This window comes from Artibeus jamaicensis, unplaced genomic scaffold (genome assembly GCF_021234435.1).
Source record: "Artibeus jamaicensis isolate MK-2021 breed Jamaican fruit bat unplaced genomic scaffold, CSHL_Jam_final contig_354, whole genome shotgun sequence".
Taxonomy (NCBI): domain Eukaryota; kingdom Metazoa; phylum Chordata; class Mammalia; order Chiroptera; family Phyllostomidae; genus Artibeus; species Artibeus jamaicensis.
This window is the reverse complement of record NW_026521803.1, coordinates 34,808,514-34,829,742: the sequence shown is the minus strand read 5'-3', so window position 1 is coordinate 34,829,742 and position 21,229 is coordinate 34,808,514. Positions and strand designations below refer to the sequence as shown.

At 38.3% G+C, this 21,229-nt stretch overlaps 1 protein-coding gene across 2 annotated transcripts in view; it reads left to right on the top strand.

Annotated features, from left to right (window-relative positions):
* Positions 1-21,229, top strand: part of TXNL1 (thioredoxin like 1) — a 28,872-nt gene that overhangs the window by 308 nt on the left and 7,335 nt on the right. For both annotated transcript variants that reach the window (XM_053664273.1, XM_037151969.2), the window contains exons 2-6: positions 8,740-8,836; positions 11,476-11,649; positions 16,536-16,658; positions 18,277-18,346; positions 19,627-19,799. In XM_053664273.1, the coding sequence (XP_053520248.1) occupies positions 8,740-8,836; positions 11,476-11,649; positions 16,536-16,658; positions 18,277-18,346; positions 19,627-19,799 (637 nt within the window). The remainder of the gene's footprint in view (positions 1-8,739; positions 8,837-11,475; positions 11,650-16,535; positions 16,659-18,276; positions 18,347-19,626; positions 19,800-21,229) is intronic.

Sequence of the window (21,229 nt, the reverse complement as noted above, 5' to 3'; positions counted from 1 at the left end):
CCCTGCTGTCCGTCGGTGCTTTCCTTCCACTCTTTCCCGGTCCCGATTCCCTGTGGACTCCTGCTCCGGAATGTCTGGCGCTGCCCGCAGCCCGCAGCCCCAGGCCGCTGCCCAGTAGGCCTTAGCTCTTGGGTCTGAGCCCCCGTTGTGTACAGGGGTATTCCTGGCGGGGACGGAGGCCAGGCTGGCCGACTTCCCCAGCCCAGGAGATACCCGCTAGCCCGTTTTGAATCCTCCGACGAGCTCTGTTCTTGGGAGCGGCCCAGCTCTATTCCTTCTAGTCTGGGGGCCTCCGACATCCGCTCCTGCTTGTGCCTGCCCCTTTCTTTCCGGGAGCCAGCTGTCACTTGCATCTTAGAGACCTTGAAATCTTAATTTACTGAACTCTTTGCTACTCTGCACCACCTGCATTTTTTTTGTAAACCCTTGGAAGCTTCAGATGGGGCTATCCAACTAATCTGCGTAGTACTTAGTCAAAAGGCAGAGCTTATGCATTTTAAGTTAATGTTGGGTTGGGTTGCTTTTTAATTTCTTACGTTTTTGTTGCATGTTTGGTCAGTAGCTTTGTAACTTAGTTTTCCTTATGTATGTGATGGCATACAATCACAAAAATTACAGTAGGTGTATATGATACAGGTAGATAGATAGTGTCCAGATGTTTGGGTTTGACCAAACAGACTTCTTTTTTTTACCCGAGGAATTAAAGGATGGGGACCTTGAAAAGATGTTTACTGGCTTTGGTAAGTCTTAACATAATTTACAGGTCGCAGAGCTGGTGGGTCTTCCATGTTGGTTGGGTGTGCAGGGTTTCTGTGTGAGAGTGTCGTGTTGGAACTAGGCATCCAGGAACAAGAGTCGAGCCTGTGCATTTACCGCTCGTGCCTAGTTAGGATTGGAGGTCTCCTCTTGAGTTACCTCGACTCACAGCATTACTTACAGCATTACAGTAATTTGGAGAAATGCAACTATCCCTGTTTTTGTAAAGCATTTTATTCTCTAATTAACTATATAAACAAAGCAATATTTTGAATCCCAGAGCGAAAAGTGATTCAAATCTATTAAACATGATTCAATAAATGTTGAGTAAAAAAGTGGCAACATTAGAATTAGTTAAAGGGGATGGAGGGATGTAGATAGAAATGAAAACAAATTAGGACTTATTTTTGGACCAACTTTTATACACCATTTTATAAGGTGGGATAGAATACCCATTTGACATGTGGACTTTGACATTTTCTAAACTGAAGAGGATACAGAGTTCATCCATAAACACATGCCTCAAAGGAATGTCAGAATTCTATAACTGAGCCTTCCCAGGATTAACAATTTTGTAATGTCCTTACTCTTAATATGGGGAATACTTGTACATTTGTTAAGTACCTAAGCCAGAGTCAGAAAAGGGAAGAGATGTTTCTAACAGTGAATCTCATTTTTAGTTCACTTCCCTGATTCTAATTGGTGGGAGCATTTATACTTTTGTCCCTCAAGGGTACATTCTCCCCCTCCTTTACTATAGAGAGGGAGAGATGACAGAGTAATACATTATTAATGGCAGTGAGAAAAGCGGGAAAATGTTGTGGTTAAGGAAACACCTCCATTAGCAATGTATTATTTAACCATAAACAAAACTGCAGACATTGATTGGTGAAGCAGCATTATTATTTACCTTTAAAAGGTATTTTGGTGGGGTGAAAATTTTGCATTCTTTTTAAAAATTAAAGGCAAATAAAATGGTTGAGTTTAGAGAACTTTTAAATTTGAAAGTATATTTAGGTAGTTACAAATCTGGTTAGATTGTAGTATGGCCATTAAACAATTCTTACACAAACTTTATGTCATCATGACTCCGGATTTACATATGTGGGTCGCAGTGTTAGACAACAGCTAACTGTACCAAATTAAATCATGTAAGAAACCTCTTAGATCAAAGTTAATGTCCCATTTTAGGCCAAGAGAATAGTTTGCTCCAGTGCCTGCGTCATTCCCTTTCCGATTCTACTTTAATGCTTATTTTTTAGTTTTCACTTTCATGCCTTATACTGTCTATTAATTTTACTAAACATTACACACATTGTTACTTTTCAGTATAAAAACCTTCAGCTTTTTAAAATTTTTATGAAATGAATCTTCAGTTTGTTTTTCATTTTTATAGGTAGTAATATATATAACCTAAAATTTAGCATTTTAAACATTTCTAAGTGACAGTTCAGTGACATTCATTATCCTCACTTGTTCAAGCCCTTTCATTGACTCATTCAATCTTCAAAATAATGAAATTATCCCCATTCTACAGTTGTGGAAACTGAGTCACAGAGAGGTTAAATAACTTCAGTCCCATTGGTGAATGTACTATTCGGGTTAAGGGTTGTCCTTGTCCTTCTTAGCCTAAGCAGGAGGGAAGTGTAGTTTCATTTCTGCGTAGTGAAGAGCCTGATATTTTCCCGGAAATGCCTGATATTTTCCTGAATGCTTTGGCTACAGCTCTGCCTGCACGACTAATCTTATGACCAAGGACAATTCACTTTGCTCTCTGGCATTCTTTCCCCTACCTGTTAATGGGAATACTAACATTTAACCTAATCATATTGTTCAGAGAATAAAATTATATACGCAAATTAATATGCTATGGTAATCTGTTTTTATAACTGGTATCCCCAACTGTTGCTTTTTAAATAAACCCAGATACATTTTAAATGGCACAAGCAGTGCCATTTTTGGTATCATTGGTAGTTGAGCTCCAATGTTAAAAGAATATACATAGAGTGGTCTACAACATTCTCCCCCATAAAATCCAGCATAAATGATTTTTTTTTATCCTGAATTCATGAATGTATCACTTTTGTAATGTGTTTACTATGTATTCAATTTTCTTAGAGCAAGTGTTACTTTGTAGTTGGTTAGGTGTTATTGTTACCACCCAAGAAGAATGTTAATGTGTATTAGGATGTTGAGTTCTAATGGCTTTGGTAGCTTGTCCAAATAATACATCATATGTATATTGTATGAATTATTTTTTTTAAGGTTTTTTTTTTAAAGATTTTATTTATTTATCTCTAGAGGGGAAAGAGGGAGGAGGAGAAACATCAATGTATGGTTGCCTTTCATGCGTCCCCTGCTGGGAACTGGCCTGCAGGGAACTGGCCTGCAGGAAACCAGCCTGCAACCCAGGCATGTGCCCTGACTGGGAATCGAACTGCGGTCCTCTGGTTCGCAGGCCTCTGCTCCATCCACTGAGCTACACCAGCCAGGGCTGTATACTGTATTAATTATTTATAGCAAAATTGCTGTGGACTGAGGGTAGCTTACTATAGCACAGAGTTAGCAAGCCCCAAAGACCATAGGAACGAGGGGGACTAATATTAGGCAGCGAGGTAGGTAGTTTTAACATCACTAGGGGCATGGTGAGTCGAAAGAACGTACAGAGAATTTGATCAATTAAACTTTTTAATTGAAGTATGGCATGTATATAAAAATGCACACAGGTTGTTTAAATGTATAGTTTATCTGATAAAGTTTCAAAGTGGTTACATGCATTTAAGCAACACCAGCACTCCTGACCCTCCTGCAAGATCGTCCTCATTACTGTTGAATTTTAACTGTATAGTTTGGTTTTGCTGGGATTTGAACTTTATAAAAATGGTATCATACAGTATGTAATCTATTTGAATTTCTTTCAGGAGCATATGAATAATTTTCATCTTGGCGGTTCATTTAGAAAAAACAAGAAAAGCACTCTGGGTGGGCCATGGCTCTGGATTTTTGGAATAGCAGTTAGGAGTTGGGTTTCGGCTGTGCTGGGTGGGTGAATCGGTTGGAGCATTGTTCCATACACCAAAATGTTTCGATTCCCAGTCAGGGCGCCTTGTGGGTTCGATCCCTGGTCTGGGCATGTATGGAATCCATGTTTCTCTCCCTCTCTCTCTCCCTCCCTCTTTCCCTCCAGCCCCTCCCCCGCACCTTTCTCTTCTCTATCTCCCACTTCTCTACTCTCTCTCCCTCCCTTCCTTCCTCTCTCTCCCAAATCAATAAACATATTCTCCAGTGAGGATTAAGAGGAAAAAAGAGCGATTGAGTTTTGTGATCAAATTTCAGCACTGTACTTCATTGTTCTTGTCTTAAAAATGAGGAATTACAAAGCCTAAATGAATTTAAGGGTGTTGTAAATTGTATAACATAGTAAGTGTTCAGTGAATGGTAGCTATTTTGTATTATTAATAGGACTAATTATGATTATGCCTCCCTACCAGTAAATATAATACATCTAGAAATTACCTATTTTAAAGTTATACTCTGCAGAAAAAATAAGCTTTTAAAACATGTTTTCAGAAAGCCCGTACATTTTCCTTACCGGTTTTGTGGCGGAATGTGTTTGTACATGTGACTGTTCAAGGTAGAGCACTGACAACTGTAGCAAGTGGGGCAGAACAGCAAGTTCCTGACACAGAATTTGTATTACGACTGTAAACAAGAACGCTTACATGCTAAGATGAAACTAGTGTGGTGCTTGCGGAGAAAGCTGATTCTGGTCTGGATTTAGGAGTTAATGGTGCTAGTTGTGGTCACGCCATTAACTGGAGTGTGTCATCTTGGACAAGTTGTTTAACTTTCTGGTCTTCAGTTCTCACTTATTAAACAATTTTAGGTTAGGTCAGTTTACAAGTTTTAGTTTTGTGGGTTTGGTTTTTCATAAATTGCAGACAGCTAGCAGGTTGCCTGCTGTATTCTCTTTATCTCAAAAAGCATAACAGAATCCTTACATCTTCATATTGCACATTGGAGTTCACAGATAAGCTTTCAGTCAAAAAGAATTTCAGAGGTAGACAATTCTTTTTTAAACCTCTAGACTAGATGTTCAGTGGTGTCTTTTGTAACAAGTTCAAAGGTCCTATGATTGTGAACTAAGAGCTATGAATCAAGGTCTGCACAAGAGAAAAAACTACAATCCTGAAATTCAAACATATTTGGGGTAATTTAGAGATTGGAGAGGTCCTTGAAGAATTCATTCACTTCTCATTTTATACATGTATAAATTGGGTAACATGTTTACAAGCTCAACCAATAATGGAAATTTAAGTTCACTCTTAAATGCCAGTAATAAACAGGGCAAAGATCTTACAATAACTGGTCAGTTAATTTGAATTATTATAGTGTGAAAGTATGGTGCTATATAATATTTGTGCTTCTGTATTCTATGACTTATTTTGACTTAAGTTCCAATCTATGTTGACTAACTGTAATTAAGCAAAAGATCTAGATATGGTTAAATTTTAATAGGGAGTGGTTATTTGCAAGGTAGCCCTTATTTTATACAGTCTGTTTGGCTGCAAGAAGTGTTTCTTTAACACCAGTTAGTTCATACATGATTGGTGATGAGAGCAGTGATGTCAGTACCAAGTGGACATTGTGTCGATTCGTATTCTGTTTTTCCCAGATAGTGACGAGCAGGAGTGGAAATAGAACCTTTACCAGGAAGGAGAAATGCTAGCCCTCAGCCACACAGGCCAGCTTCCTTTCAGGTTTATTTTAAGAAGGTTAAAGTTAACAAAATTTAATGTGAGCACCCAGCTCAGTTGCTCGAAGGGTTCCTTCTCAGCGTTGCGCTTCCTCCTGTCCCTCCCTGCTTGCGTGGCAGTCCCACTGGCTCGGAGCCCCACTTCCTTCTGGATTTCACAGCACCTGTGAGTGGGCACTTCCACTTGATTGGTTTATTTTAAATAGCCTCTGAGGTAGCCGCTAGGTCTGAGCCACCTGCCCAGCTGCCCAAGTATTTCCTGAGTAATACTTACTGTTTTTCTTAGGGATATTTTTACAAAGTTGTGTCGGTTTCAGTGGTTCGCCTCAGTCTTATTTCCCCCCCCCCCCACCCTGTACACTCTCTATTTTGCAGCATGCTTTTACAGAAGGCAGATTTTTCAGGAATGAGTATATTGTTGTGTAGCCTAAAGACCTCTGCCTCTTTTGTGACTACCTATTTAATATTTTAAAATAAAAGTACCTGCTTATAAAAAAGCAAAGGTTGCAGAAGTATGGATAATTTTAAAGTTTCCCCTAAACTTGTGTGTGTAATGCGATCATAGAAAACATTTTATCTTGAGACTTTTCTTTACCCAGCACAAATTATTCTTATCCCCTGGTGTGAATGGGTCATGCTTATAACACTATATGTCTCTTAATTGCCACTTAGTTTCTTTTCTTTTCCTTTTTCCTTTCCTTTTCTCTTCTTTTCTTGCCTATCTACAACCATTGCATTGAACTTCTTATACGTACTGTGTAATTGAGTAAATGTTAATACAGGATTGACTTTTAGAAGTCTGATTGTTAAATAAATCTTGGGTTGTACTCATTTAAAATTGGTAAGTAATGACTAACTGGCCCCTTATAAAGGATCTACTAATTGTTCTCCCATCCATAATGTTTAAGAAATTAATAGCTAGAAGTAATTTGCTAAACTAGTCATAGGTTTAGTTGACTGTAAATGTTTTGTTTCCTTATAATTTTTTCTGAGGGCCTACTTGAGGATTGTTAAGTCCAAAAGTCTACTTTCAGAAGCATCTAGTTTAATATTTAGGAACTTAACAGTTACTTTCTTTGATGGGAGGCTTAAGGATGGCGCTGGGTGAGAGTGCTGCCTAGAGTGGTAGAAGTAGAGAGACAGTCACAGTTGGAGTTTGAATGTTTTGTGCTTTGAAATTTGCTTTTCCTTGTGTTTCTGTATGCAAAAGCCAAGATTTTTCTCATTCTTTTGACTTTTTATTGAGATACAACATACACAGTACAAAATTCTGAAAGTTTATGGCTTAGTCAAGCTTTACAAACTGGATGCATGTACCCATGTCATCAGCTTCTGGACAGGTAGGACCTTCCTGGCCTCTTGAATTCTCTCATGTGATGCAGTCCTGTCACGAACTTTCACAGAGGTGACCTTTGTCCTGATATATGCCACCAGTGGTTCATTTTGCCTGTATTTGAACTGAACATACCTGGAGTCACATAGTGTACATCTTTCCTCACTACTACTTGTAAGGTTCGCCCATGTTTTTGCAAGAGATTTTACGTTAGTCATTTTTATTGTATAGTATTCCACTACATGAATAACTACAATTAATTTACTCATTATGTTACTGATAGGAATTTGAGTAGTTCTCAGTTTGGGGCTTAAGAAATGTTGCTGCTATCAGTTTTTGTTCTTTTGTTTGTTTGTGTTCAATGCTGTAAGCCAAGCATATGTGGACATTTCTTTCGTTTATGTATGCCCCAGACATCATCATAGGTAGGCATTAACCTTGCGGTAGCAGAGACTGCCAGTTTCTTTTATTCCCGTCCAAAGTTGGTCATACCAACTGTCCTTGAGTTCAGCTGCTGCACTTTCGTGACCATACTGCATGCTTTCTTGTTCTCGCTGTTTTGGTGAGTTTAGTTTGTACACACATTCCCTGGTTAACCTAGTGGCTGGTCACACAGGACATCTTTGCATATTTATTGACTGTCTTGATAACCTCATTTGTCAGGTACCTATTCAGAAGTTTACGTATTTTTCTTATGGGGTGTCATTCTCGTTCTTACTGATTTGGAGTAGAGTTTTTACATACTAGAGGTATTAAGTCCTTTGTTTATGTTTGACAGGTTTTTAAATCAGTTTGTGGGTTATCTTTTAGTTTGTGTTAATATTTTCCAGTTTATCAAGTATGTTCCAATATATTATTATAATTTTTTCTTTAGTGGCTTTTGTGTTTTCAGAAATCTTTGCATACTCCAAGGTTTAGAAAGTGTTCTCTCTATATTTTCTTAACAGCCTTAATATTTTACCTTTCACATTTTAATCTATAATCCATCTGGAATTGGTGCTTGTGTATGGTGTGAGGTAGGGGTCAACATTCATTTTTCCCCCATTTGGATGTCTAGTTGACCAAACACTGTCATCCTTTCTCCATTGCACTTTTGTGTCATCTTTTCATAAAACAGGTTACTGTTTACGGGGTGGGTCTGTTCCTTTTTTTTTTTTTTTACATTGGTCAGTTTGTTATCCTTGTGCCAATATTGTACATTCTTAATTTATAAAGCTTTATGATAGTTTTTAATATCTGGTAATTAATTTCTTCAGCTTTGAACCCTAAAATAGCTTGGGATATACTCAATATTTCCCTATAAGTTTTAGAATATAAATTTGTTAATTTTTCCAAGAAAACCTGGTGGGGTATTTTGTGGACTATAGAGACTAAATTGAGAATTGACACCTTGAAAATACTGAATTATCCAGTTTATAAGCGTGGTATATTCCTTCATTTAAGTAGATCTTCAAGTCGTCTCAATGAACAGCACGGAAAGACTTAACACTATTGACTGCTAGATTCGTAACACTCATCTGTAGTCATCAAGACAATTGGTATTGGTCCTGGCCAGTGAGCTCAGTTGGTCAGAGTGTCATCCTGATACACCAGGGTTGCGGGTTTGATCTCTGGTCAGGGTACGTACAAGAGTCAGCCAACAAGTACATAAATAAGTGGACAATAGTCGGTGTCTCTGTCTCTTTCTCTCTTCCTCTCTCTTCCAAAAGAAAAATCAATAAGAAAAAAGACAGTGTGGTATTGAAGCAGTGTATCTAAATAGTTCCGTGGAAAGAACTAGAAAGTTTAAAGCCAGGATGATCAGACTCTGTGTTTTTTATTGCCTTTTCATCGATAAGTTCTTTTACAGTCTTTGGTGTTATTTTACCGAGCATCTCGTTTACCATTCTCGCAGGTGTGGACCGTGTTTGAGGATTGCCCCAGCGTTCAGTACTATGAGTAATAAGTACCCACAGGCAGTGTTCCTGGAGGTGGATGTGCACCAGTGTCAGGTAAGGGAGAGGAGCCCTTTTACAAATGTTATTTACAACTCGATTGGAATTTCAACATTACTATTGTCATGTGTTCATCTCTTTATGCGTATAGTATTTGTTAATTTGAAAATAAAATGTTATGTTGCTATGATTATTATGGATGCCATCATGGCTGCATTAGTTAAGAAGGGCAATTGGATTATTAATTGCTTCTGAGTGTATTTATATTAGTAGCTTTCGGATATAAAATTAATATGCTAAGCTAACAGGTCACCTGGCAGTTCTGTGTGTTTTTACACTTCTTTATTTTTTGCAAATCTAGAATTATATCCTTTACTACAGAGGCACTGGCTGATTAGAAAGCTGTAGCAGGAAAATTTTGATTATACAGGGAGGGGTGAAATTGGGTTTACAGTTGTGGGAGTATGAAACAGAGTTTATTCTTGTATTCTTATTTATTAATTATTGTATTATTTTCCATACAACCATATACCTACTTTGGCCCCACCTGTAGTTTGATTCCGGAAGGCCTCCGTCTGGAAGTGCTGTCTTCTGGAGCCGTGCTGCCCTCCAGCTGCGGACTTTTCGTGTCTCTCTACTTGATTTGCATTGACCACTTTTTAGTCTTAGCTACAAAGCTACACACTCATCAGAAACTTTAAAATGCTGGTTACTTTCACTGAGCCACAGTGTTCTAGAGAGAGGGTCCTGATTACTTCCTTGGAATGGCTGTGTGATAGTTGTGCGTTTTCATATGTAGAAATATGGGGGAGTTATTCCTTCCATTACTGAAAATACAGTCTTTACCTCTAAGGGACTTTTATTTTGGCGAGGCTTTGTCTTTGTTCCTGAGTGTGAACAGGATTTAGAATGTTATGTAGTTTGTAGTTAGTAGTTTGGGCAGTGTAAACCCTATAGTAACGTTTATTGTTTAGTACTACGCCACACACCGTTGGATGCAGCACTGGCTGCATTTTAAGTGTCCGCTGCCTCCGTCTGGAAGTGCCGTCTTCTGGAGCCGTGCTGCCCTCCAGCTGCGGACTTTTCGTGTTTCTCTACTTTTTTGTCATGGATAGTAGAAAACTTTAAACTACATGTACATACAATTATACTACTTTGGGGCAGCGCTGTTAAGGTCTTTCTTTTTTTAAATAAAGTTTAGAGAAGACATCTTCATGTAAACATTATGCTTTTTTTTCTTCAAATGATATACTGGTTACCCGTTCATAGTATTTGAATGTGTAAGGTGACACATTTACTTTATAAATTCTCATGAATCAGTGCTTAGGAGCTAATTTCCATTTACTAGTTAGTTTTGTAATAATTGTGGAGTTGGAGCAGAATTTAAAAAGATAGCTGTTACAGCATGTTTGATGGGAGATCAGTATTAGAGACCAGGTGAGGATTGCAGTACACAGTATGTTACCTTCTTCATGGTAGGGTGGACTTTTGTGTTTTGCTTGTGTATTTTCTCCCAGCACCAGTGTGTTGTGGACCACTCTGCCTGGTTCTAGGAATTGTATCTCAACCCCCTGTGGCTAAGGGTGAGCGATGACCTCTGGAATGCAAGCTGCAGGAGACAGAGCTTGTCTCTAGTAGCAAATGCTGCCTCATTTTCCTCCCTGCCCTCAAAGCATGGTCCGACGGGTAAGACCCCTCAGAGGAGGGGCAACCTAGGCCAGACGCGACCACTTGGGAGGCCTTCATGGAAGGACTCGGGAGAGGGGGTGGCGTGCAACAAAGAGCAGTGGACTCTTGCCCCCTGGCTTTGACAAAGCCCGAGTCCCCATGTTCTCTGGGAGAAGGGCTTCTTGGCTCTAAACCCCTTAAGCCTGAATACCTGTTGGGAAGGGGTACAGCTTCTTGCCTTGCTAGAGCTTGTCCTGGGGAAAAATCTGGCATCACAAAGACTTGCTGATAAACCTGTGACATCTGCTCTGCTAAGAGTGCTTTCATTCATATGTTAAGGGTTCGAGCAGGAAACCCTGAAAGTCTTCCTGACAGACTGATTAGGACCAAGCCCTCAGATTTCTTTGAAATGTTATCTACTGTTTGATCCTTACCACTCTATTCCTGTGTATTACAACCCAGTAAAAGCCTTTGGAGGAAGGGGCTCACGGCGTTTTTCCCTTGAGAAACGGGCCACTGCTCAAGGCCTTTTTCCTCTGGGAAACTGGCCACTTCTCCTCCCCAAGCAGATCATGTCTCAGTCATGTTTACTCTCATCCATGGCACATGGGATAACTTGGGAGGAAAGTTGCCCCCACACCAGTGGTTTGCGTTGACATACCAGTATCCCTCTGGGAAACGGTGTGCACTTATGAGAGAGCTGTGTCGTGTTGTACAGCAGTTTCTGTATGGGGAGCTAATTGTTCTACTGCATGAAGTATTTAACACTAAAACTGATAAAAAAAAAAAAAAAAACAGTGTTCTTCATTGTGGATGCAAAGCAAAGCAAATGATATAATGTAGTTGCACCTCAGTGGGTAATGCAGTTTAAAGCATAGGCCTGCCTTTTTTAAGTAGCAATTAGGAATAAATTATTTTACATGTCTTAGTCCATGCTTCTGATATTTAACTTCTATACAGATATAATTAGAATATTCATAGTGGTTTAAGATTAATTTTAATTCATAATGCTATCTTGTCAATTCTAGGGAACAGCTGCCACCAACAATATATCAGCAACACCTACGTTTTTGTTTTTTCGAAACAAAGTAAGAATTGATCAGTATCAAGGAGCAGATGCTGTGGGATTGGAAGAAAAAATCAAGCAGCACTTAGAAAACGACCCTGGAAGCAACGAGGACACAGACATTCCGAAAGGCTATGTACGTAGACTTGGAAGTGAGATCACAATGCGTCTGCCTGTGCCATTGTTTGGTTAAAGTGAGACTGACTGTGTTTTCCTGCTTTATCTCTTACTAGTTTGCATACTTTCAGTAAGGACTTCACACGTAAATTCACTGGCTGACTATTGGGATTTCTCTGTGTGTGTTTATTACAACTTTATCCCCCATCGTTAACTATTTTCCTGCTAATTTACTTTGTCACTTTTAAAAAACATCTGCTTTCTGAACTATTTTAATAGCCATTGTAAGACCTTAAAAAATACCTTTAGCCCCCCTAAAAGTAATATGCTAGTGATTGATTTTGTTTTAGAACCAAATATGACTTGAGTATTGGCTGTGTTTTTCTAAGTTATTCTAAATAACAACTTGAAGACTTAATTTAAACAATTTTGAAAACTAGCATGAATAGTTATAATGCAATATCTTTATATTTGAGAGTTAATAAGGAAGTAAGTGAAATTTAGAAGTAGCATTTTATGGTACCTGATTTGTTTATGCAAACTGGTAAATAAAGTTATTGTATTGGCAGATCAAGAAATGATTTTTTTAAAAAGGTGTTACCTCAAATTAAAGCTAATATATGAGAGGATGCATATTGAGTACATTAAAGCAGATCTGTGTTGTGGGGCTACAAGTCTTTGCCCTAAGACCCTTAAATTCATGCTGAATGAGGAGACTCGATAGAGAAATATGAGAGATTCTTTGAGTGTGTTTGTAGGCGTGGGGGGTTGTGTCTTCAAAAAGTGCCTAGCATGTGGTATGACAGTTATTTCTAGTTAGGGGAGCACAGTATATATTTAAAGTAGAAGTATTATATATTGAATAATAACTTGAAATTTGCCATATCCAGTTAGAAAGTGTAAACGTGTTGTGTAAGTCAGGGTTATGGCACCTTTTGTAAATTTTTGGAAATCATTTGCCTTGCAAACCGTTGTGTTTACGGTCGTTGTCTTTTTTTCTTTATTATGAAGGGCGTTTGCGTGAAAACGCCTGAGCGCAGCAGCCCTGCTGCTGCGCCACAGGGAGGCCTCCTTCCACGGCAGCCGAGTGTGCCAGCAGTGTACTGGCCTCGGGTGGGAAAAGGAGTGGGACAAAAAATTTAAAGAAATAAAAAAATTTGTTTGCATGCAAATGTTATGAATGCAATGTGAAAAGCTATTAAAACATTTTCGTTTTTTCCCATCTGGTGTCAATCAAGACATTAAAAGTTTTGAACTATTTACATCTTAACAAAATTATTAAATGTTTAATACTGGTAATGCGTTCCCAAAAAACATTGCCCTTACAACACAAGTAGAGACTTAAAGGGAATAAGAGACGCTGTGTCTTAAGTAGATTTAAGTAGAGCATTACAAAAATGTATTGACGACTTTTAAATAAAGTCTTCAATTTTTTTGGAATAAAGACTTTTAGTCATTATGTTTTAATAAGAGGCTGTACAGTTGTTTATTTTATATGTACTATAGTTCTGAAACTCGTAATTTAACTGAATCCAGAGTAAGGTAAATGCATACATATATTTCCTTTAGGAGGTTTCAGATATTGCAAAGGATACTCAAAAGGTTATGAATCATAATAGATTCTTATTCAGAAGTAAGAGAGTACTTTTTTGAGCACACTGATTAAGTTTTTTAAAGTGTGTACTGAAGTTAGGAAAATTTAAAACATTATCTCTTCTCTCTTTCATAATTTGCTAAGAATACATACTATAGGTTCAGATAGCTCCCCTCATGCCCTCTAAATCAAGTCTTCTTCTCCCAAAGTTTGAGTGTGAGGCAGTCTGGAATTGAACTTGCATTTGTATGTGTTCTGAATCTTGAGGCTTGTTGGTATATTGTTTTGACCTTAGAACTATAAGTTTTGGTCTGCAAATATGTCATCATTTATCAAACTCAAATCAGACATTAAGTCAGACCCTAATTTGTGTAGTAAGTAGATCTTTCTTTAACCAAAATCTTGAAGAGTGGAGAGAGTTTTGTAACTTTCTGTGTATCTCATGTTGGATTTTTCCCCTCTACCAAAAAAAAAAAAGTGAAATTTATTTAAAAAGAAACAAACCCAACAGTTGACATAGTACTACAAACACACATACCCTCACCTGTGTTCATCTGCTCTAAATACCGTGCTCCGTGCTGCTGTCCATCTACTTTTAATTTTTGCCAAAACATTTAAAAGTGACTGACAGATATCATGACATGTCACCTAGCAGTATTACTGCATGTATCTCCTAAGAATAAGAATGTTTTTCTATGTAACAGGATACCATTATCCTACTAAGAAATTTAGCATTGCTATAGTATCTCTAATGTACACCTACATTGAGATTTCCTTAATTATGTCCAAAACATACTTTCTAGCTGTTTTTCTCCATGTAGGATCAAATCAAGGATCATGGAAGTTGTCCTTTCTAGTGTTCTTTAGTGCGGAAACTTCTCTGTGACTTCGTTTCAGTTTAAACCAGCACCAGTCTAGTACAGCAGCCACTAGGCACAAGAGGCTGTCGAGCATTTGTTATGTGACAGTTGCAACTGAGGAACTGAATTTTTAATTTTAACTAATTTACTTTAAAATCACCACGTGTGGCTAATGGCTATCTTATTGTACAGTACAAGTCTATAAAACCATCTGACTTACAGACTATCCCACAGTCTGGATTTGTCTGATTGTATTCTCATAACTCTTTTCTCATGGTTGGCAAGTTGTTAGACAGATAGGTGATATTTCCCGCTGCATATGGTTAGAAGATGTCATTTGGAAGTTACATCAAATATGCAACATAATGCCAGTTTGTTCCAGATAGACAAAGCTCTTTAATGCAACTGTTTGAATGTTATACTTGTTTTATGTGCCCAAATAAGTAAACCTAAAATTGATTTAAAAATGATTTATCTATTTAGTTTATTGCCATCATTAAGGTTTTGGAAATATGACTGCAGTTTTGTCTTCATGCCTGGGTTCTCAATCCAAGACACAGTATTGAAGCTGCTCATTGGTGGGATGGAAAACTTCAGCATTTAAAGGATTTTCTCGAGACTGCCCTTTCAAGGCACATATTTGTGAAGTTCAGCACACTTCTCCAGCAGTAGAACTTTGCTCTATAGTGCTCCTTTTCCCCTCCCCCTCTTTTTGGAGTTGTCTACAAATGTTACTCTGAGTTAATATCTTTATGATTTCATGTAATCCAACATTTAATAGAATACACAAGAACATTTGGCTTTGAAACCATTTAGGCTACCAAATGAATAGTTAAGTTCATTATGGTAGTGGTTATTACCATATTGATAATTATTTGACAGGTAGTAAAGTTTCCTTTAGTCTTCCAAAACTATTTATACATGTATTAGTATCTTTGGGTGAAAAAATACATCATAAAGCCTCAGATAAAAAGGTGAATGTGCAACTGAAAATATGTAATATTTGGTGAATTTTAAAGATTGTCCTTGTTTAGTGGATGAAATAGGTACTTTTCTAGGAAAGTTTACCAAGACTCTCCTAGAACAAACAGTGAAAGAACTGTTCCATGACCGCCAAGATGGCTTCCCGGGGGAACTGTACCAAACCTTAAGACCAGATAAAGAGAGAGAACTTGCAGATTTCTTTCTGAAGTATATATGACATTGATCCCAGAATCTGACAGAGCTTGCACCAAAATAGAAAATTACTGACCAGTTCCAGTTGGAAATATTGTTGTACAAAAATTGTAAATAATATATTAGTAGCAAAATCCAGCCATCCAGACAACAAAAATCATGATCTCATAACATGCAGAAAAGGTGTTTAACAACATTTGTTACCCAGTTATTATGCAGCGTTCAATAAAATCTTAATGGGGAAGCACGGAAGGCACTCCCGCTGAAGTCAGTAACGAGACCTCGGGCACTGCTGTGGCCACGGCCCCGGCAGGCTGTGTCGGGAGCATGGAAGTGTTAGCTGACACATCAACAGGAATCCGCTAAACGCCACTGCCACAGGGGAGCAGTCGGTGAAGTCAGGATGTTAGAAGTCTGTGGGCTGAATGATTAGAAAAGGGATTTAAAAGATGTGTTAAATGAATACAGCCTTGCTGCTTTTTTGTGATCCTTATTGAGTCTGACAATTTAACTGTAAAACACTTGTGAGACAGTTGAGGAAATTTAAACACCGATAATTTGACGATATTGTTTTTTGACAGTACTTTCTTAGTTTGATAATGAAGATTTTTTTAAATGAGTCCTCATTGCATAGAAATGCTATGCACTCTGAAATGTCTGAATGAAATGAAAAAAGTCTTAAGATTTACGTGAAAATAACTGGGAATAGTTGGGGCTGGTTGCAGGTAGAGAAGAAATAACAGGTAGGCATGAATTGGTATTTATCGTAGCCGGGGGGTGGGTACATGGAGTGTGCTGATTAATTCTATTTATGGATGTTTGAAATTCTCATAGTAAAAACAGTTTAGCCTCACATTTGCTAGTCTTTTTTACTGTAGGTGCTTCGTGGATGTAGGTTAAAGAAACCATGGCCTCTAAAAGAGGGAGGTAGGCTTTCTTTGGATCTTACAGGTATTTTAGTTTGTGTATTTTCCACTGTAAAATACTGATATTACAAAAAGTATCAGACAGTATTTTATAATCTTAGTATTAAAGGCTTGGTTTTTGATGCCGTAACCAAGTGGGCTAAGCCTAGATTTGGCTTTAATAATTAGTGGTAGATCTCAGTCAGAAACTCGAATGGAAAGATTACTATGAAAGTTTTAATAACTATTAAAAGAGACGTTTTCTGTAAAACTGACCAATCTAGAGCAAATCACAATATTTAAGTTTTTTAGTAAGATTTTTATACCAAATCCAAATGCTTTGCCTAATGTCTCAATTTAACATTTTCAGATGGATTTAATGCCTTTTATTAACAAAGCTGGCTGTGAATGTCTTAATGAAAGTGATGAGCATGGATTTGACAACTGTTTACGAAAAGACATGACCTTCCTGGAATCTGATTGTGATGAACAGGTAATTGAATGTGCCTAGGTTAATAACAGCTTATCAGGATTATCAGTATTCACGCCCGCTCTTGTTTCTTTATCATGTTTCCATCTCATGGTTTTATGTCTCTCTTTCCTAGATGATGCCTCTTCCTTTGCTTTTTAAAATTTTGGTTTTCTCGGACCCCTGCCTTTTGGCTGTGCAGACCCGCCTCCTTTCCCTTGTTTCAGGCGAGCTGCCAGGCGCCCTGGGAGAATCGCCGAGCTCTTGGGTTGGCCCCACCGCCGAGTTGAACCGTCACCACCCTTTGGTGGTTGTGTTCATTCTCGCCCTCCTTGTATACATTCTGCCCACACAAAACGAGCACTCCCTGTCTGGTCCCCACCCCCAGTGCACACCTGTATCGGGCTCCCCGATATTCCTGCCTTGTCACAGAGGAAGCTGCCTCCATCACGCCGTCTTTCATGTCAATGGTTATTTTCCTCAGTTTACTTTCTGTTCCACTGACTGCTTTGTGCCTATTCCAGTTCATCTTCCACATGTTTGCAAAAGCTGTATTTTTTTCTAAATATGGATCTGATCATGCTTGTTTCTTAAGAGTTAAAGGATTCTTCACTGGCTTCAGGAAGACTGTGTCAGAATTTTCTTTTTAAGATTTTATTTATTTAATTTTAGAGGGGAAGGGAGGGAGAAAGAGAGGCAGAGAAACACCAATGTATGGTTGCCTCTTTTGCACCCCCCACTGAGGCCATAGCGCACAACCCAGGCATGTGCCCTGACTGGGATTCGAACTGGTGACCCTTTGGTTTGCAGGCTGTCCGTCAACCCTCTGAGCCACATCACCCAGGGCCGACATCAGATTCTTGCTGACTGATCTGTTTCCAGCTTTCACTCTCATTTCCCTTTCACCTGTGGCTCAGATCCCCAAACAAGTCATGCTTATTCTTTTTGACACACTATTACAACTTAAATATAAAAAGTACTTATATAACCAAAGGATATAGTCCAAAGGGTAGAGGTTTTTTCACAGGCAAACTATAATGATTCTAAAACCATAAGTCTAAACCCCATTGTTTTTGCTCCGACAAGAGCTACCTTATTGTATAGCTTTGAGAATATTTTTCACACTGTGTTCATACTAAGTAATGTTTGGAGGTGACTCTGGAGCTTTAAGAATCCTCTTGTTTTGAATTTTGGATGATGTAAAGTCCATTTGAGGGCTGATCTCTCCATATAAGCTGTGAATTTTCTACAAATTGTTAAGTGACATGGGTACATGCTTGACAAATAAACCATCCTAAAAAATGAGAAGCTTCCATAATAACATAACTATTTTAATTTTTTTTAATTTGGGAATTTTGTTTGAGTTTATAGAGAGCAAATTGCTGGCCAATTTATAAGTTACAAGTTCTTAGGTTCTTATGCATAGTTATAACAAGTTCCATTAATTTTGTTGTTGTCATTCCCTTATGTGAATAATGATCGTGTTTTTCAAATGTCAGTCTACTCAAGTGACTTCAGCTTACTGACTTTATGTATTATGTTGAGATGAATTAAAATTTTTTGCCTCTGAATTAATTCTTAGTTGTGTGTATTCAAGGTGTTCAAGAGCTCTTTTAAAATTAAACTATTATTTTCTTAACAGCTGCTTATTACTGTGGCATTCAATCAACCTGTTAAGCTTTATTCAATGAAATTTCAAGGGCCAGATAATGGTAAGTGATGGACAGTTTTCTCTACCTTTCTACTCTGTAGCCCTGTTAGCAGGCCTACTTCTATTCATTACGTAGAAGTAGAATATCCTTGTTTTGGGAGTGAAATTGTTTTTGTAACAAAGTGATGATGTAAGTGAATGGGCAGATAATGTGAGATTTATGTCTAAAGTTTATCATTTTAGAATTTAAGTTTCCTCTTGACCTGAAAGCAAGTGAACCTTCCCTTTCAGATGTTACTCTGGAACTCTAGCCATTTTCTAGGGTCAGAACGGGGAGATGCTTATTTCAGACTGCCACTATGGGTGATAAAACTAACGCTTGTGCCACATTTATAGATTCATGTTCTTTGCACAGCTGATGCCATAAAGATGATTGTACAGACTTGGCATTTGTCTTTTTATTAAATAAAGACTTTTCCTCACTCTCCTCCTCCTTTTTTTTCTGTTTCAGTTGAGGTATTTTTTTGTGGGGGGGCTGGAGTCGAAGGAGGGTGGAGGGAGTAGGAACTAGATGTTCTTTTAGTTTTGTTGTTTAATTGATTGGAAGAAGGAGTCTACACCCTATTTATCAGATAGCATTTCCTTCTCATTTGTTATTCTAAATTTTTATGTATTAATGAACTTTTCTTAGTGAAACTGTCTTTATTTTGAAAATACAAAGTATTTGTAAAAACAAATGCTGTAGAAATGCACATTTAAGCAATGTGAGTATTTTAGGATTCTTTAATCAGCCCGAAAATATGGGTCTTAGATTATACCCTGAAGTTAAAGGGACTAAGATGCTCTATGAACGTGATTTTACCGCTGAGCACATCTTAATTCCTAAGATGAATTTGGCAATTTGTGTGATGACTCTTCCTTTGGCTGATGGTGTCACTGGTAATGCTTTCCTCCTAAGTAATGAGATGCACCAGTTGCTGGCGACCTCGAGACCCAGCCCCACTGTTACCTCTTTCATGAGGCTTGTTCGCCTGCATTTACCGTCTGGCCCCAGCGCTGCTTTTCTGTGCCTCCTCCCTGGCAGCACTGCGTCTCCACAGTACATCTGTTGTGGCGGAGGGCGGGGACTCTGGGCACGCGTGTGCGCGCGTGTTGGTGTGTGTTTTAGTCCAGGCCACACACCAAGTATATGAAAATACTTAGACTTTCTTAGAATTCCTAATGATGTGTGTAGATATGTGTGTATGTGTTTACGTTTGTATAGTATGAATGTAATAACATAGGTAAGAGAACATTATATGTTTGGTTTTTAGTGTCTTATTTTATTCTACCATTTTATAGGCCAGGGTCCTAAATACGTAAAAATTTTTATCAATCTACCCCGATCTATGGATTTTGAAGAAGCAGAAAGAAGTGAGCCAACTCAAGCTCTGGAACTAACAGAGGATGATATTAAAGAAGACAGCATCGTTCCACTGCGCTATGTTAAGTTTCAGAATGTCAACAGTGTAACTGTAAGTAGCATCTCATTAAGATATGTTTCATGGCTTTGTGGGCGGCAATTTATGCTGTACTTGGTGATTCTAAATGATCTTTTAAAGTAGTTATTTGTCCACTTGGCTCGAGGTAGTAAAAATGTATAATGAGCTAATGAAATTTTCTTCTTAATTTATCTGTGTGCCCTAAGGGGAAGGACAGGTCAATTTTTCTTCTTTTTAAATTTGTGGATTTGTCAGTTTACTTACTTGTTATACATTTGGCAACTGTTGTTAAAAGTTTATTCTAGAACATTTATATTTGAACTGAAGATATTTGTGCTTTATTATTCATACCTGGTAATGAATGATACATTTATAAAATTTGATGCACTTTCCTAGAATACTGAGTTTTTAATAATGTAGTGGTCATGATCTCAATAAAAAGGACTTTGAAAAGATAGTTTTATATTAATTTACATTAAGAAGTTTGTTGCCTCTTAGCAGTCAATAACTGCTTTTGTGAATTTGGGTACTGAACCCCAGCACATGCTGTCCACGCCCCGTCCATCCGTCCGTCCGTCCGTCCTTCAGAGGCTTTGGGTCGGAGTGGAGCAGGCCCAGGAAAAGAGGTGGGAGGCAGCCTAGTCACTGAGGACAAGTCATGCCAAACTTATGTGATTTCTTTGCTTTAGTGGAGCGATTCTGGTTCTTCCAAATTAAAGAATGCTGTTAGCATGTGCTCGTAACACCACCTGTGCTTTTAGTTAGTGCTGGGAGGAGGGCCGCTGTTTAACGGAAAAGCTCTTCCAGCCTAGAGACCCGACACCCCTCTTCGCCTGGGTCATTAGAATCACAAACCATAGTTACCTTGTGGCAGGCTCGTGTCCTCTCTCAGTCAGAATTCCATTTAAGACGCAGGCAGCATGTCTATCACTTTTTTGGTGATGAAATTGAAATTGAAGTGACGGTTTTGATCAGAGAGTCTAATTAAAGTAAGTGGATGAATTTTAAAAGCAGCAAATATAAAAACTTGTGCTTAGATTCAAAGAGCATTACAAATAAAGAAACGGAGAGTTTGTTTCACAGTCTACTGATTATAGACTTGAAGTTTTTGATTGATCAGTTCACTCTGAGATGAATCTGTGGTTGCTACACAAACGACACAAGCTGACCGATGTGTGCCGTCTGTGAATGAAAGAAGTGTGTTGTCCAGATTAAGGTAGAGGCAATACCATTCGGTAGACAGCATCCAGAGTATTGTGTTCTAAAATACGGAGTGAATTAAAAAATCCAGCAGACGAAAAAGGACCTGCGAATGAAGCTTCTGTCTCCTAACACGCTGGGGCCAGGGGAGGTTAAATAGGAAGTGTCCATAGTCAAGTGTAAAAAACACAGGGCCTGGCAGCAGTAAGGCCTGCTTGAGTGTGGTTGGTAGGGTATTAATATGAGTGTTATAATTTATGGTT